Below are 14,885 nucleotides of genomic sequence, written 5' to 3' on the forward strand. Positions count from 1 at the left end.
GCTTAACTTTATAAAGGTTTTTACTTTTATTTCTTTACTATTTTCAAATATAATTATGTGTTGACTATTCCTCCTGAAGACTAGTAGTTTAATCTCTATTTACCTGCTCAACTTGTGATGTACAGTTCCCCTGCTACCATAAATGTTATGCAGCATGCACCCTAACACTGTGTGCCCCCTGGCCCTGAATGTCCCAATCCCATTCCACACTTATAATGCAATACAGGAATTTATAGGCAATGGTAGTTCTGAATATGCCACGTGGCCCCCAAAATGCTGTCCTTTAAAACTCCTCTATTTCAACACCAGTTTCTTTGTTAGTTTGTTACTGTAGCAGGGCACTGGTGCAAAGGCACCTAATTAGCCCCTGCTCAGCCAGCCCCAATCAGGGGAAATAGATTGGGGCTGGGGAGAAGCCTGGTGACTGGCCTTCAGAACTGGCTGCACCTGCGGGCCTGAGGGTTCAAGGGCTATACAGGCTGGCTGGCAGCCCGAAGAAGAGGGAATGGCCAGGGGAAGGTCAGTCTCCAGGCTGAGGGCAGACCCTGTTTAGGAGAGGAGACTATCAGGCCTGCAAGTTCTGTACATAGCATAACACTGGTGGTGGGAGAACATTGTGTAAATACAGCCATGGGTGCTGCATAACTAGAAGCCTCTCTGAGCTTTATTGGGGCAACCAGTGGGCTCCAGGAAGAGGGGCGGGCGGAGGACTTGTCACAGTTACATTGTTGCACCATGTGATCATAAAAACAGATGTTCGTTTTTATTTTTAAATTTATTTTTCTGATTATATAAATAGGTATGATTATCACTAGACTTAATTTAATACTGCTACATTCAGTAGAGGAAACTGACCAAAAACATGCATAACTTACCTTTTCGCTATTCTTGTATTTTTCCCAGCTCTTCAGCATTTTTAGCCATTTTGTAGTTCTTTCAATTTCAAGGTGCTTTTGCTGAAATAAAATGACATTAATTTCAAACCTAATTTTTTCAAAAATATCTAGTTTAGAGTCTTCTAAAACTATTAGAAACAAGTTTAACCAAGATATTTTCCATGGCAGGAACATTTATCATCAAGAATTATAGTGGCACCAGTGGCATCACCTTTGCTAAATTAGTCTTACCTGGAAAGAGCTGTTTCTTTGCATACAAGCTGTCAGCCTGGATGTGCTTTTATTTATTTATTTATTATATATATATAAGGGCTGTCAATTAATCACAGTTAACTCAAGTGATTAACTCGAAACAGATTAATTTGATCAAAAAATTAATCATGATTAATTGCAGTTTTAATTGTACTATTAAATAATAGAATACGAATTGAGATTTATTATAAATATTTTTGGATATTTTTCTACATTTTCAAATATATTGATTTCAATTACAACACAGAATACAAAGTGTACAGTGCTCACTTTATATTTTTATTACAAAATATTTGCACTGTAAAAAAGAAATTATATTTTTCAATTTACCTCATACAAGTACTATAGTGCAATCTCTATCGTTAAAGTGCAATTTACAAATGTAAATTTTGTTTCATAACGGCACTCAAAAACAAAACAATGTAAAACTTTAGAGCTTACAAGTCCACTCAGTCCTACTTCTTGTTCAGCCAATTGCTAAGACAAACAAGTTTGTTTACATTTATAGGAGACAATGCTGCCCACTTCTTATTTATGTCATCTGAAAGTGAGAACATACAATAGTGTCATGTGAAGCCAGCTTTGCAAGGTATTTATGTGCCAGGTGTGTTTAACATTTTTATGTCACTTCATGCTTCGACCACCATTCCAGAGGACATGCTTCCATGCTGATGATGGGTTCTGTTCGATAATGACCCAAAGCAGTGTGTACTGATGCATGTTCATTTTCATCATCATGAGTCAGATGCCACCAACAGAAGGTTGATTTTCTTTTTCAGTGGTTCAGATCCTGTAGCTTCTGCATTGGAGTGCTGCTCTTTTAAGACTTCTGACAGCATGTTCCACATCTCGTCCCTCTCAGATTTTGGAAGGCACTTCAGATTCTTAAACCTTGGGTCAAGTTTTGTAGCTATCTTTAGAAATCTCACATTGGTACCTTCTTTGTGTTTTGTCAAATCTGCAGTGAAAGCGTTTTTAAATCAAACAACATGTGCTGGGTCATCATCCAAGACTGCCATAACACAAAATATATGGCAGAATGTAGGTAAAATCAAAGAGCAGGAGACATATAATTTTCCCCCAAGCAGTTCAATCACAAATTTAATTAATGCATTTTTTTAACAAGCGTCATCAGCATGGAAGCATGTCCTCTGGAATGGTGGCCAAAGCATGAAGGGGCATATGAATGTTTAGCATATCTGGCACATAAATAGTTTACAACGCCAGCTACAAACATGCCATGTGAACGGCTGTTTTCACTTTCAAATGACATTGTAAATAAGAAGTGGGCAGCATTACCTCCCATAAATGTAAACAGACTTGTTTGTCTTAGCATTTGGCTGAACAAGAAGTAGGACTGAATGGAGCCTAGAAATCCAAAGTTTTACATTGTTTTATTTTTAGTGCAGTTATTTTAAAAAAGTTGCACTTTCATGATGAAGAGATCACACTAGAGTACTTGTATGAGGTGAAATGAAAAATATTTCTTCTCTTTTTTACAGTACAAATATTATAATAAAAATATAAAGTGAACACTGTACACTTTGTATTCTGTGTTGTAATTGAAATTAATACATTTGAAAATGTAGAAAACATCCAAAGATATTTAAATAAATATTCTATTGTTTAAAAGTGTAATTAAAACTGCAATTAATCATGATTTTTTAAAATCTCATGATTAATCGCAATTAATTTTTTAATCATTTGGAAGCCCAATATATATTTTACTCCTGTGAGAATTCTGTGCCACTGCACATGCGCAAAATTCATGTCCCATGCAGATTTTTTTTTCTGCACAGAAAATACATCCTTCCTGAGAAGTGCTGCAGTTCCACCTTTCACCCACCAGAGGACGCTGTAGTGACAGGACAGCAGCCGCTGACAGGAAATAACAGCCATTAGCCAGCTGCGTTCATCACAGCACCCTACCTGCGGAGCCAGGTTAGGCGGTATGGTATGGGGGGGGGGAGAAGACAGACAGAGTGGGGCACATGGGACTGCTGGGGGGTCACAGGCTGGGATTCAGAAGGGCTAGTGTGGGGTGGGGTGGGGGGACAGACTGGGGCACGAGCTTAGGAATTAGTGGGGTGACAGCATTGAGCCAGAGGCTGAATGGGAGGAGGGCTGCAGGGACACAAGGGGGCAGATGTGCCTGACTAAATGGGAGAGGCTCAGGGTCAGCCAGAGTCTGCATAGGGGAGGCTCCCCAACTCCCTAACAATCCCCCTCTGCAAAAAAGCTGTTCCATACTACCACCACCCACAGGCAACAACCCTCCAAGTTCACTCCCAGGCTCCTTCCCTCTCCCTCAGCTCCTCCATTACTCCTGACTCCCCCAAAGCCTTTGCACCGCTTCTGACTGGTGCAGGAAATAAGTGTCTGTATTGTAGTTTAAATTAATGACTCTGTTCTGTATTAAAAGTTGTATATTTGTATAAAGTTCTGTATTAATTTGCCTAGTAAAGAATCTATTTGTCAAAAAACATTCCTGAATCCTTTTTTTGTCTGTATTATTACAGACAATTGCTGACAGTTATTTTAAAATAAATTACTAGCATAATTGAAACTGGTGTTATTATATTGTGGTATTTTGACAAATAAAATATGCAGAGTTTCAAAATACTGTGTGTAGAATTTTTATTTTTTTGGCACAGAATTCCCCAGGAGTAATACACACACACACTTTTGCAGTAGAGAGGGTTTAAATTTCTTCCTGTCAAATTTTTGGCAAGTACCAAAAACATTAAGTGTCTAAAAACTCCAGGCAGTTAATTTCCAATGCAAATGTTTGAAAAATTCTACATAAAACTATTGATGCTTTGAGGTGATGACATCCCTTGCCCAGGCTATTCAGCCTAATTCAAATGCAGAATTGCCCCATATATAAATTAACATTTTTCCACCAACAATCTCAAAGCTCTTCCCAAATCATTAAAAATCTAGACTCGATTGTTAGGCAATAACACAGTTACATGAACCTAAATGAATTAGCAAATTTTAGGTACCAATACTGCAAACCCATAGGTTTAACTTTACTCACGAGTCAACTACTCAGGTGCTTAAAATTAAGCACATGCAAAAGTGTTTGCAAGACTGTTGCCTTAGGTGGAATCATTCTATTTAAATGAGCAGGAGAAGGAATTTTTTAAAAAATCGAATCTAACTCCTCTCCCATGTCTACATGACATACCTTGCAGCAGCACAGCTGTGACACTGTAAGGTCTCCTGTGTAGCCGCTCTTTGCCAACAGGAGAGAGCTCTCCTGCTGGCAAAATAAAACCACCCTCAACAAGCAGCATTGGCTTTGTCGGCAGGAGAGTGTCTCCTGCCGACAAAGTGCTGTCCACACTGACGCTTTTCATCAGAAAAACTTTTTTCAGTCAGGAATGTGGTTTTTCACATCCCTGACCAACAAAAGTTTTACTGACAAAAGTGCGGCGTCGATATAGCCTAACTCAGTGTAACTGTTAAATACAAGGTGGAACAGATTGTTTAGCATCAGTAGTTAACACGCATTTCAAGGGACCATTCAAGGTGAAGTTATGAATTTAAGCTCCCAGGCTTTGCTAGACACTAAAAATCATGGTCTGAATAGAGACATTGGATTTACGAATTATCACAACAATATGTAACCCACTACCAAACCCCACCCCAGCTGCTTCCTCCCCCCTTCCTTTCTTCCCTATGACTGGAGGGGTGTTAATGAGCCACTTCAGCTTGAATGGTCCCTTGAAATGTTTGTTAACCACTTCTGCTAAACAATCTGTTCCACCTTGTATATAGCAGTGACAAACTGAGGCTATGTCTACTAGAGACCGTACAGTCCCGCAGCTGTACCGATGCAGCTGTACCGCTGTAAGATCCCCCATGCAGCCACTCTAGGCTGACGAGAGAGAGCTGTCCCATCGGCATAATTAAACCATGCCCAATGAATGGCAGTAGCTACGTCAGCTGGCAGTTACACACTGGCACTTCTGTTGTAACTTATGTCTCTCGGGTGTGGTTTTTTTCAAGCCTCTGAGCACAGGGCCGGCTCCAGACCCCAGCGCGGCAAGCACGCGCGTGGGGCGGCCCTTTCCCGGGGGGGGCGGCAGGCTGGGCCGGCGGACCTGCCGCAGTCATGCCTGCAGGAGGTCCACCGGAGCCCCGGGATGACCGGACCTGCCGCAAGCATGACTGCGGAGGGGGTGCTCGTCCCGCGGGTCCAGTGGACCTGCCGCAGGAATGACTGCGGACGGTTCGCTGGTCCCGCGGCTCGGCTGGACCTCCCGCAGGTATGCCTGCGGCAGCTCAAGCGGAGCCGCCGAACCTGCGAACCGTCCGCAGCTGCGGGAGGTCCAGCCGAGCCGCGCAACCAGCGGACCCTCCGCAGTCATGCCCGCGGGAGGTCCGCGGCTCCGGGGCGCCTCCCGCGCATGACTGCTTGGGGCGGCCAAAAAGGTAGAGCCGCCCCTGCCTGAGCAACATACGTTTTACCTACTAAAGTGCTAATGTAGACATAGCCTGAGTTAGCAGCAAAGAGTCCTGTGGCACCTTATAGACTAACAGATGTTTTGCAGCATGAGCTTTCGTGGGTGAATACCCACTTCTTCGGATACAGAACCAGACTAACACGGCTACCCCTCTGAAGCCTGAGTTAGTTTCTCAGACCTGAAGAAGAGCTCTGTGTAGCTCAAAAGCTTGCGTCTATCACCAACAAAATTTGGTCCAAGTCTGAACTAGCAGAAATAGGGCTGAGGCCAGGTCTAAACTACAGACTTATATCAGTATAATTACATCACTCGGGGGTGTGAAAAATCCACACCCTTTAGCATCATAGTTATACTGACCTAACCCCTGTGTAGACAGCACTGTGTTGGTGGGACAGCTTCTCTCACCAACAAAGCTACCACCTCTCGGGGAGGTGGATTAACTATGATGATGGGAAAAGCTCTCCCATCAGCATAGTAGCTTCTTCACATACAGCACTACAGTGGTACAGCTACGCCACTGTATCGCTGTATGTGAAGACAAACCCTAAGTGACCTTACAGTTATTTTCCATCTTTAAATTAAATTATATGATAAAATTCATGAAGTGACCTGGAAAATAACTTATTTTAACACAGTTATTGTTATCGTCATCCATCAGGCATAAATCTTCAGGTAAGGACAATCCACTTCATGTATCAGATATCTTATTGTAATTAAACCATGTATACTACTACTACTACTACTACTGTTTTGTGTAATAAGATAAAGGCCAACTATTTCAGGAATGCTTTTAAAAGCTGTGTAACAATTGCACACAAAAGCTTAATTTACACACATACACGCACACACAAAACTTCTGTACTGTCACACAAGGGTTTTGCTGGAAAAAATAAAATTACACCATATTGATAATTGCCACAGAGGACGTGTGGAACAGCCAAATGCTATGTGTAGGCTAATGATAGCGTTGTACTGCTGTGTTAAATAGACCAACAGAAATAAGCTTCTGCCAGTCAGAAACCATAACAGTGATTTTATAGCATTTCAGGCCCTTATAATAGAGTAGAAACACAATGTGCATAATTTTCTCTGACTCTCACCTATAAATAATATGGCAAGCTATTGTTAGTCCATAAAGTTTGGTATTAAAAAAGGAAGGAAGCACTCATGAGATAGCATTAGAAAAATGTGAATGTGGATGCACAATAAAAACATCCTTTTTAAATATGCTGATCAGTAATTTCATAAATGACCCCATAGCATGAACTGACTCCATGTGGATTTACACTTTAGATCTAAGATAATAGTTAAGTTCTGATCAGCAGAATTTATGAAGAAATATAGCAGATGGATATAACTACAGGTCTGAAAAGCTGAAAAAGTATTAGGAAGTTAAAGGTGTCCAAAGAGCTTTTTCCACAATAAAATGAAAATGAAAAATATGGTGATAGTAAATACATGGATGACATATATAATGAAACAACAATATTATATCCATTTTCTTCGGTGGTTTAATACCAGCTCCTACAAACAGTGTCAAGACAGATATTGCTACTTTGCCAGTCTTACTTATTTGACTTTTCACATTGCATTTCATTGCCCTGAGGTTCCTGTGGAGTTTCACGCTGTTGAGGCATCTTTCTGAGGTTTTGCAGATAGACACTGGCATCTTCAGCTTTTAAAAATATTCCTATGTTCTATCATGTAACGTTTAGCTTAAAAAGGGAACTGTAGAAAAACTGCTGCCTCCCACATATCCTAGCTCTAGCATCACTGCATTTATATATTTTCACAGTGAGGCTGAGAAAATACAGCGAACCCTTATAATATCCCAGTAGCAGAAGCTTTCCAAATTATTTCCCTGGGCATAGTTCAGGCTTGGGGGGTGCGGGGGAGAGAAGAAGAAATGTGCATACAAGTCTCCAGTAAAGCAAGCCAGGTCTCTGCTCTGGGCAAGTTATTCAGTTAGTTGGTCAGAAAAATAAGATCCCATTTTCACCCTGAGCCTCTAATACTGAACTCACTTCAGCTTTAGGTTAATTCAGGCTTCTTGGCTCCTGGGTCAGTCTATGATGGTTCTTAAACTCTAAGTTTGTTTTTTGGACAGTTGAGCATTGCTTAGGTTTAAAAAAAAAAATCCACATTTTCACATCCAACAAGAGTTGTTTGGATAACATGTCTACATCTCAAGAAGAACATTGCAGAGAAGATGGATACTACTGCTTTATCGGGAAATCTAGAGTCCATGTAGTAGTCTCTGAAGAAAACCACTGTTCTGTCTTCTGCAGTAGGTTTAAAGGCTACGTCTACACTAGAGACCTTACAAAAGGACAGCGGTACCACTGCAGCTGCACTGCTGTAAGGTCTCCTGTGTAGCTGCTCTCCCACCTCCAATGAGCAGGGGTAGCCATGTCAGTAGGAGAGCCTCTCCCACCAACATAGCACTGTCCACACCGGTGCTTCTGTCAGTGTAGCTTATGTTGGTCGGGAATCGGGATGAGGTTTTTTTTCACACCTCTGACTGACAAAAGTTTTACCAACAAAAGTGCTAGGGTAGACATAGTCAAACTTTGAAATATTTTTACCTCTGGGAATACTAGAGAGTCAAACTGAAATTGGGAGGGAATCTTATTCCAGGTAAAATAAATAATGGACTATCGGAAAGGGAAAGGGATGAAGCTTAACTGGCAAATATCCATCTTTGTGACACTCTTATTATTAATATTGCAATAGCACCTAGAGTAGAGAGCCTAGGGTAGTGCCTTGGTAGAGACCCCAAGAAAGGTCAGGACTCCATCATGCAAGGTGCTGTACAAACACATAGTAAGAACTATTAAAATCGGAAGAGTTTACAGTTTAAACAAACAAGACAGATCGAGGAGAAACAGACACAGAGTTAGGGTTAGAGACAGAGAGATGAAGCGATTTGGACATCAGAGCCAGAGCCAGTTATAGAACCCAGGTCTTCAGTTCAGTACTCTACTCACTGGACCATGATGCCTCTCCTAATTTTACATTTTAAAACATTGCATTAATTTGAAGGTGAATTGGTTTTAACATAGTACAATGGTTTCTGGCGTTTAAGCACTCAAATGGCCTATGCAATGAAATGTGAAAAGTAGTTACTGTGCAGTCACACTAACCCCATCCTAAAGTATTTTTACTTGTTACACAAAGAAAAGCAATTTAGGCTGCACAGTGGAACGTGTATGAAGGACAGGTTGTGATCAAAGAGAAAGAGTTTCAAATTTAATGGGAAAGAAGTAAAAGACTATGTAAAATACAAACTGGTCAAACCACCACCAATATTTGCTTCTGGACATCATACAAGGTCAGAAATGATACAGAAAAAAAGCCTGGGCAGTCCCTGTCAGATAAGTTAATTTAAAAACCCTCCATCTTTTCTTTATTATTAGCCCACAATGAAATTACATGCTAGTTGTCCTATCAACTACTGTGGTAACACAGGTATTGCACAGAACTAAGCATCATTGACTGGAGTAATGCAAACCTCAGCCTCAGGCCAGCAGAGGTCAGGATATCACCAAAAGTATAACTAGAATACAGTGTAATTACTTTTTATAACTACATTTGCAACTTAACATTGGAAAGTGTACAATAAATATAGTTCCTATGCAAACACTCTCTCTAGGACAGTATTATTAAAACATGGGATATGAGAATTAGACACTATTTTCATAGCATAGTGTAAGGATACTATATATCTCATTCTTAGTTAAGTGAATCAGAGCTTCAAGTACCATATGACAATGAAAAATAATTGTAAGTTGTCTAATATTTGAGACCATGAACATTTATAGCCTCACACATAGCTGTGTCCTTCTGATTAAAATGAAGTTAACAATATATGCTCATTATGCTATAAATGCAACGAAACATTGCAAGAAAACAATGCAGTTTCAGGTTACAGAAACATGCTGTCATGACCCAAGAACCACCTAGCAATGCAAAACAGACAGGGACTCGGGGATTTTTCTTCTCTCATAAGCAGCATTCCTTTCTCTTACTCTCTCTCGCACACTGCCCTACACTGATCCCCATTAGCTTCTCTCAGTAGCTCAGAATACTGCAATTTTCCAAAGAGACAGCTTTTAAAGGCTGTGAGAGCTGCATTTGTTTAAAACAAACACTCACCCCCACCTCCATGCACTAGGAGGAGCTGATCTGAGCAGCACAGAGATGTTAACTTGAAAAGACAATAGTAGAGGGTATCAATTAACCAAAGGGAACTGAACTAGGGGAAGAGCCAAGCGTAACTTGAAATATTTCATTAATAGAACTGTCTTCTTATTAAGCAGCAGCTCAACATGCAGTCACATTAGGAACTTGTGTTTGTCCATAATTCATCCAGGCCAGCAGAGCCTGGGATGAATGTGAAGGCAGCAATGTACAAAGTAATGTAAGTGACCTTTTGTGGTTAACCCAAGAGAGGTGTTAACAATTCCAGAGGGAGTTAATGGCATCTAGTCATATATGAACAGAAATGCAGTTCAACCAAATGTGTGATTTTAAGAGGAGATTCCTATCCTCTAGCAGATGCAAGAAATGTGTTTCTATCAATATGAAAGTCCATAGTATGACACTATATCCCCCAATTATAAAACTTATACATATTATAAAGGACACACTGTCAAGTGTTGATGCTTGCTTACAGTTTTAAGAGACGTGATAGGACTTACCCTTTCTATTGCTGCATCATGAAAAGGAAGTTCCTCTGCACTAAAAACAAAGAAAAAGATGTTAGTCCTGCTTAACTGGCACAAATTCATTTTTTTCATAGGTTCTTACAAGTATGTAGTTACCGAGGTGAATGCAGAAAACAAACTTAACTCAAATTACTGCAAAATTTCCTGCAAGCGATCACAACAGCACAGAAAAGCATTGTAAGATTTTGTGCAGTAAGAGTCCCAACAATTTTTAAAAGCAAAATACAGATGGCATAAATAGAAATTAAGCCATCTAAATCAACATGGGTTAACCTAGCTTTAAAAATAGTCAAATGCTTATCAGAATACATTAAAAAAAGTTATTTTCTGCCATGAAAAAAAGCCAGTGAAAGAGAATTTAAAGTCATTGTCCTACAGGATTTCTGGAAGTATAGTGTACAGTTTCAAATAAGTTAATGAAATCTTTTCACCCAAATGTCTCTAATGAATAGCTCTATCTTATAAATATGGGCCCGGCAAGCCTTAGACCATATGGTTTTCAATCAGTTCCATATGGTTTTCAATCAATGCCAGTCCTGTTTAGTAAATTGTATGAGTCTACCACTTTCAGCTAAAGAACCTGAAAATGGTTTTTATTTTTTTATATTTTACTCAATTTCTTGACACAGATGGACTCAAACAATCTTTGAGCTAGAGCAGGGGTAGGCAACCTCTGGCACGCATGTCAAAGGCGGCATGCGAGCTGATTTTCAGTGGCACTCACACTGCCCGGGTCCTGGCCATTGGTCTAGGGGGCTCTGCATTTTAATTTAATTTTAAATGAAGTTTCTTAAACATTTTAAAAACCTTGTTTACTTTACATACAACAATAGTTTAGTTATATATTATAGACTTATAGAAAGACCTTCTAAAAATGTTAAAATGTATTACTGGCACGTGAAACCTTAAATTAGAGTGAATAAATGAAGACTCGGCACAGCACTTCTGAAAGGTTGCCGACCCACCCTGAGCTAGAGGGAGAAGCTTCAATATTTCAATTACCTAGTAAACTCACTCAGATTGGTGGGAAAAGTGCACGTAGTGCTTTTAGTAGGTATCTAACCTATAAAGAGAACTCTTATTTCTCACCCTAATTCTAAAAGGCAGCTTGAAATCATATGAACTCTAACTGAAAATTTACCACCAAGGGCTCTTTCAGGCTCTCTTAGCTATTTACATTTTGAGACTCAAAATTTAGCCCTTGTCCTTGCTACTATGAAACAAGGTTAATGGAACTTGCTGCCAACTAGCATTTCCTTCTCATGTGTATATTATCTTCAGCCTTTGTGGAACTCTAGCAGCTGATCTGTAATATTAACAGAATTCCCCTATCTTGTTTTAGAGCTTGGATAAACAATAACGAGGTAAACACCAAGGAAAGTAATTGTTTGAAGCTGGCCAAAGGCTTTGCAGGAGAAATGTCTAGGTATATGAAATCCTCAAAAAACACCAGAGCAAAAATAATAAGGTCACTTATGTGCAATTGTACCCGAGAACAGCTCTGGACTCCCAAGCAACACTAACCTTTGAACACAGAGGGTAAGAGCTGAGCTGTCATGCCAAAACCCTCAGTGCTTGCAGAGCAACAGACTGAAAAAAGGGGTCTTTATATGATTCACTATTTTAGATACCACTTATACTGTAAGGAAAAAAGGGACCTAGTTGAAAGGGTACTAATGTTTAAGCTGAATATATCAGAAAACATCCTATTCTTTTGCCAATCTAGTGGTCTAAGTAGGGGGCCATTACATGCCAGCATAACAGAGCTCCTCCAAGTTGCACAAGGGCTAAAATAGGGGTTCTCAAACTAGGGGAGGGACACGAGCCTGGCCAGGTGCAGGGGCTGTCAGCCACAAGCCCCTGTTACATTAAATTACAATTAAATTAAATTCCCCCATTTTTAATATAGAAGGGGGGTTTCACTCGGAGGCTTGCTGTGTGAAAGGGTCACCAGTACAAAAAGTTTGAGAACCACTGGGCTAAAGGGACCCCCTGCCAGAGCCAGAAGGAAATTGCAAAGGTAGTTTAAAGCCTCCTTCCACCTCTTCGTTGCTCCTGCAGTCAGCAGAGAACTGAAGGAACACAGAGTCCAGCACAATGTGAGTATGTGATGTATGGTCACATTCACTTCATTTAAAAAACGCTGGCATTTAAAATCCGGAGTCTACATTTGAGCTGAATATTGATGAAAAAAATTACTTTATTATTAGAGTTTGCCCCAGGCAACACCCTCTATAGAATTCCCATGTTTGGGTCACGTGGCTTCCAGCACACATACTGGAAGTTAATGTGAAAAACCGGACAGTTAATCTTTTGAACAATATACCTACAGTAGAACAATAGGATCAATTAACTTGATAACATTTTAAAGGTATCTGAATGCCTTTCTGAAAAGAAACAGCAAGGTAACAACTTCTAACCTGTTGAAAGGCTGCTGGACTATCACAAGGCTGACTTGTTACTTTATGTGCACCATTATTCTATCATACATACAAGTTTTTCTTTATACAGTAAAAGCTGTTTTATCCGGATGGGGGTGCCCGTAAGTGAAAAATGCTGGTTAACTAAGAGGGAAGGAGTTCGGGTGTGGGGCTAGGGCGTGGGTTCTTAGAGGGAGTTTGGGTGCGGGAGGGGGCTTGGGACAGCGGGTTGGGTCACAGGAGGGGGTGTGGGGTGCTGGATCTGGGAGGTGCGGGGTGCTGGATCTGGGGGGTGCTCACCTCGGGTGGCTCGCTGCAAGCGGCGACCTGTCCCAGATGCTCCTAGGCAGAGGCCCAGCAGGCAGCTCAGTGCGCTGCCTCCACCCGCAGGCACCGCCCCCACAGCTCCCATTGGCTGCGATTGGGAGCTGCGGAGCTAGCGCTTGGAGTGGGGGCAGCATGCAGAGCCACTTGCTGTGCCTCCGCCTAGGAGCAGCCAGGACAGGTCACCACTTGCAGGGAGCTGCCAGAGGTGAGCGCCCCCCAGATCCGGCACCCCAACCCGCTGCCCCACATCCCATCCTGCACCCAAACTCCCTCCCAGAGCCCACACTCTGCACCCCCTCCCATGCCCCAAGCCCCTGCCACCTGGACTATAAACTGGAATTTCAAAGAAGATAAGAAATGCCGTTTTATAGAGCTTTCCGGTTGGTGAAGTGATGGACAAAACAACTTTTACTGTATATCAATTAAACCATATTAAAGTAGGCCCTCAATTATACTCAATATCTCCTAAAATTAAACTACCTTAAATAAAAGTTGTAATAAATAAATACAACTTCACTCAAAAAAAGTGTTTTCAGTTCTTCAATCACCACCTTCATTCCCCCCGCCCCCACCCGTGACAACTCTCAAGTGTCTTGTTCAGCTGTTGGCACCATCTGCCTGCACCTGGAGATCTGGCTTCATTTGTGTTGTATGAATATACAGTAGCTGCATTCTGCATGATCTTATGGATTACGCAAGCAACTAGTTCCAAACACAAAGATGCCTTTTCTCAATGCCAAGACATATCACCATCAGCAGCAAACAGGACAGTGTTCTAAAGTCTCCATATTTCTATGTATCTCATATAAGACACACAGCTATTATACCACCAAGCCAGTCTGGTTTGGCAGCTTTTCATTTTGTGGTTTGTTGTGGAAGCTAGTTTACTATGTACTGCATGTGTTCTACACTGTCCTAACCTTAGTCTAGCACACCGAGTAACTCTAATTTTGGTTCCACCTATAGAAATACAGCAACTGACTTACTAAGGAACTGTGATATGTAAACTTGATACAAAACTGCAGTGCTTATCCATATAAAGGAAGACAGTCAGCTGGGTCTGCTGAGTAGACACAAGAAGGCTCCTTTCTCTTGTGAGGTGTGTCTGTGTCTATCTTTTCTCTATAATAGATTAGTTTAGATCAGAGGTCCCCAAACTGTGAGGCGCGCCCCTAGAAGCGGTGAGGAGGAATGTCCGGGGGAGCGTGGAAGGCATGGGCCAGCTCCCATAGGGGGCAGGGAGGGAGCGCCACCCAGCCCCTCCCTGCCCCCAGTCATGTCCCCGACTCCTGGCCCTGTCCCCAGCCAGAGCACAGCTCCGCTCCTGGCCCCATGCCAGCCCCCAGCCTTGGCCGCTGCTCCGTTCCCAGTCCAGGGCTGAAGCTCGGGGTAAGGCCAGGAGTGGAGACACACCTAGCCGTGGGCCTGGTTGCTGGTCTCCACCACAGCCCGGCTGTGGCTCCGCTCCTGCCCCCAGCCATGGCCCCAGCCTCGGCCCCCTTAGCCTTGTCCGCATTCCTCCTCCCCTCCCACTCCCCCGCCAGAACTGCAGCCCCAGCTTGGGGGAAAGGGGATGCGACCCTCAAAAGTCTGGGGACCGCTAGTTTAGATAAACTGATGAACAAATTAAAACTTAATCCTTTAATGATGGGCTTGAACAATAACATACCTAGAACCTCGATAGCACGTTGGAACATTGAAGCTCTGTACAAACGCTAAAAAATCCTCATGACTGCTCAGATATTATTCCCATTTGACAGATGGGAAACTAAAGTAGAGAAGTTGAATGAC

General features: G+C 41.8%; 1 protein-coding gene across 5 annotated transcripts in view; it reads right to left on the reverse strand.

Moving 5' to 3' along the window:
• USP6NL (USP6 N-terminal like) overlaps positions 1-14,885 on the reverse strand; it is a 221,736-nt gene that overhangs the window by 68,639 nt on the left and 138,212 nt on the right. For all 5 annotated transcript variants that reach the window (XM_044979184.1, XM_044979164.1, XM_044979173.1 and 2 more), the window contains 2 exons: positions 10,321-10,360; positions 876-956 (listed from right to left, as the gene is read on the reverse strand). In XM_044979184.1, the coding sequence (XP_044835119.1) occupies positions 876-956; positions 10,321-10,360 (121 nt within the window). The remainder of the gene's footprint in view (positions 1-875; positions 957-10,320; positions 10,361-14,885) is intronic.

The sequence above is a fragment of the Mauremys mutica genome, chromosome 1 (assembly GCF_020497125.1).
Source record: "Mauremys mutica isolate MM-2020 ecotype Southern chromosome 1, ASM2049712v1, whole genome shotgun sequence".
NCBI classification, from domain to species: domain Eukaryota; kingdom Metazoa; phylum Chordata; order Testudines; family Geoemydidae; genus Mauremys; species Mauremys mutica.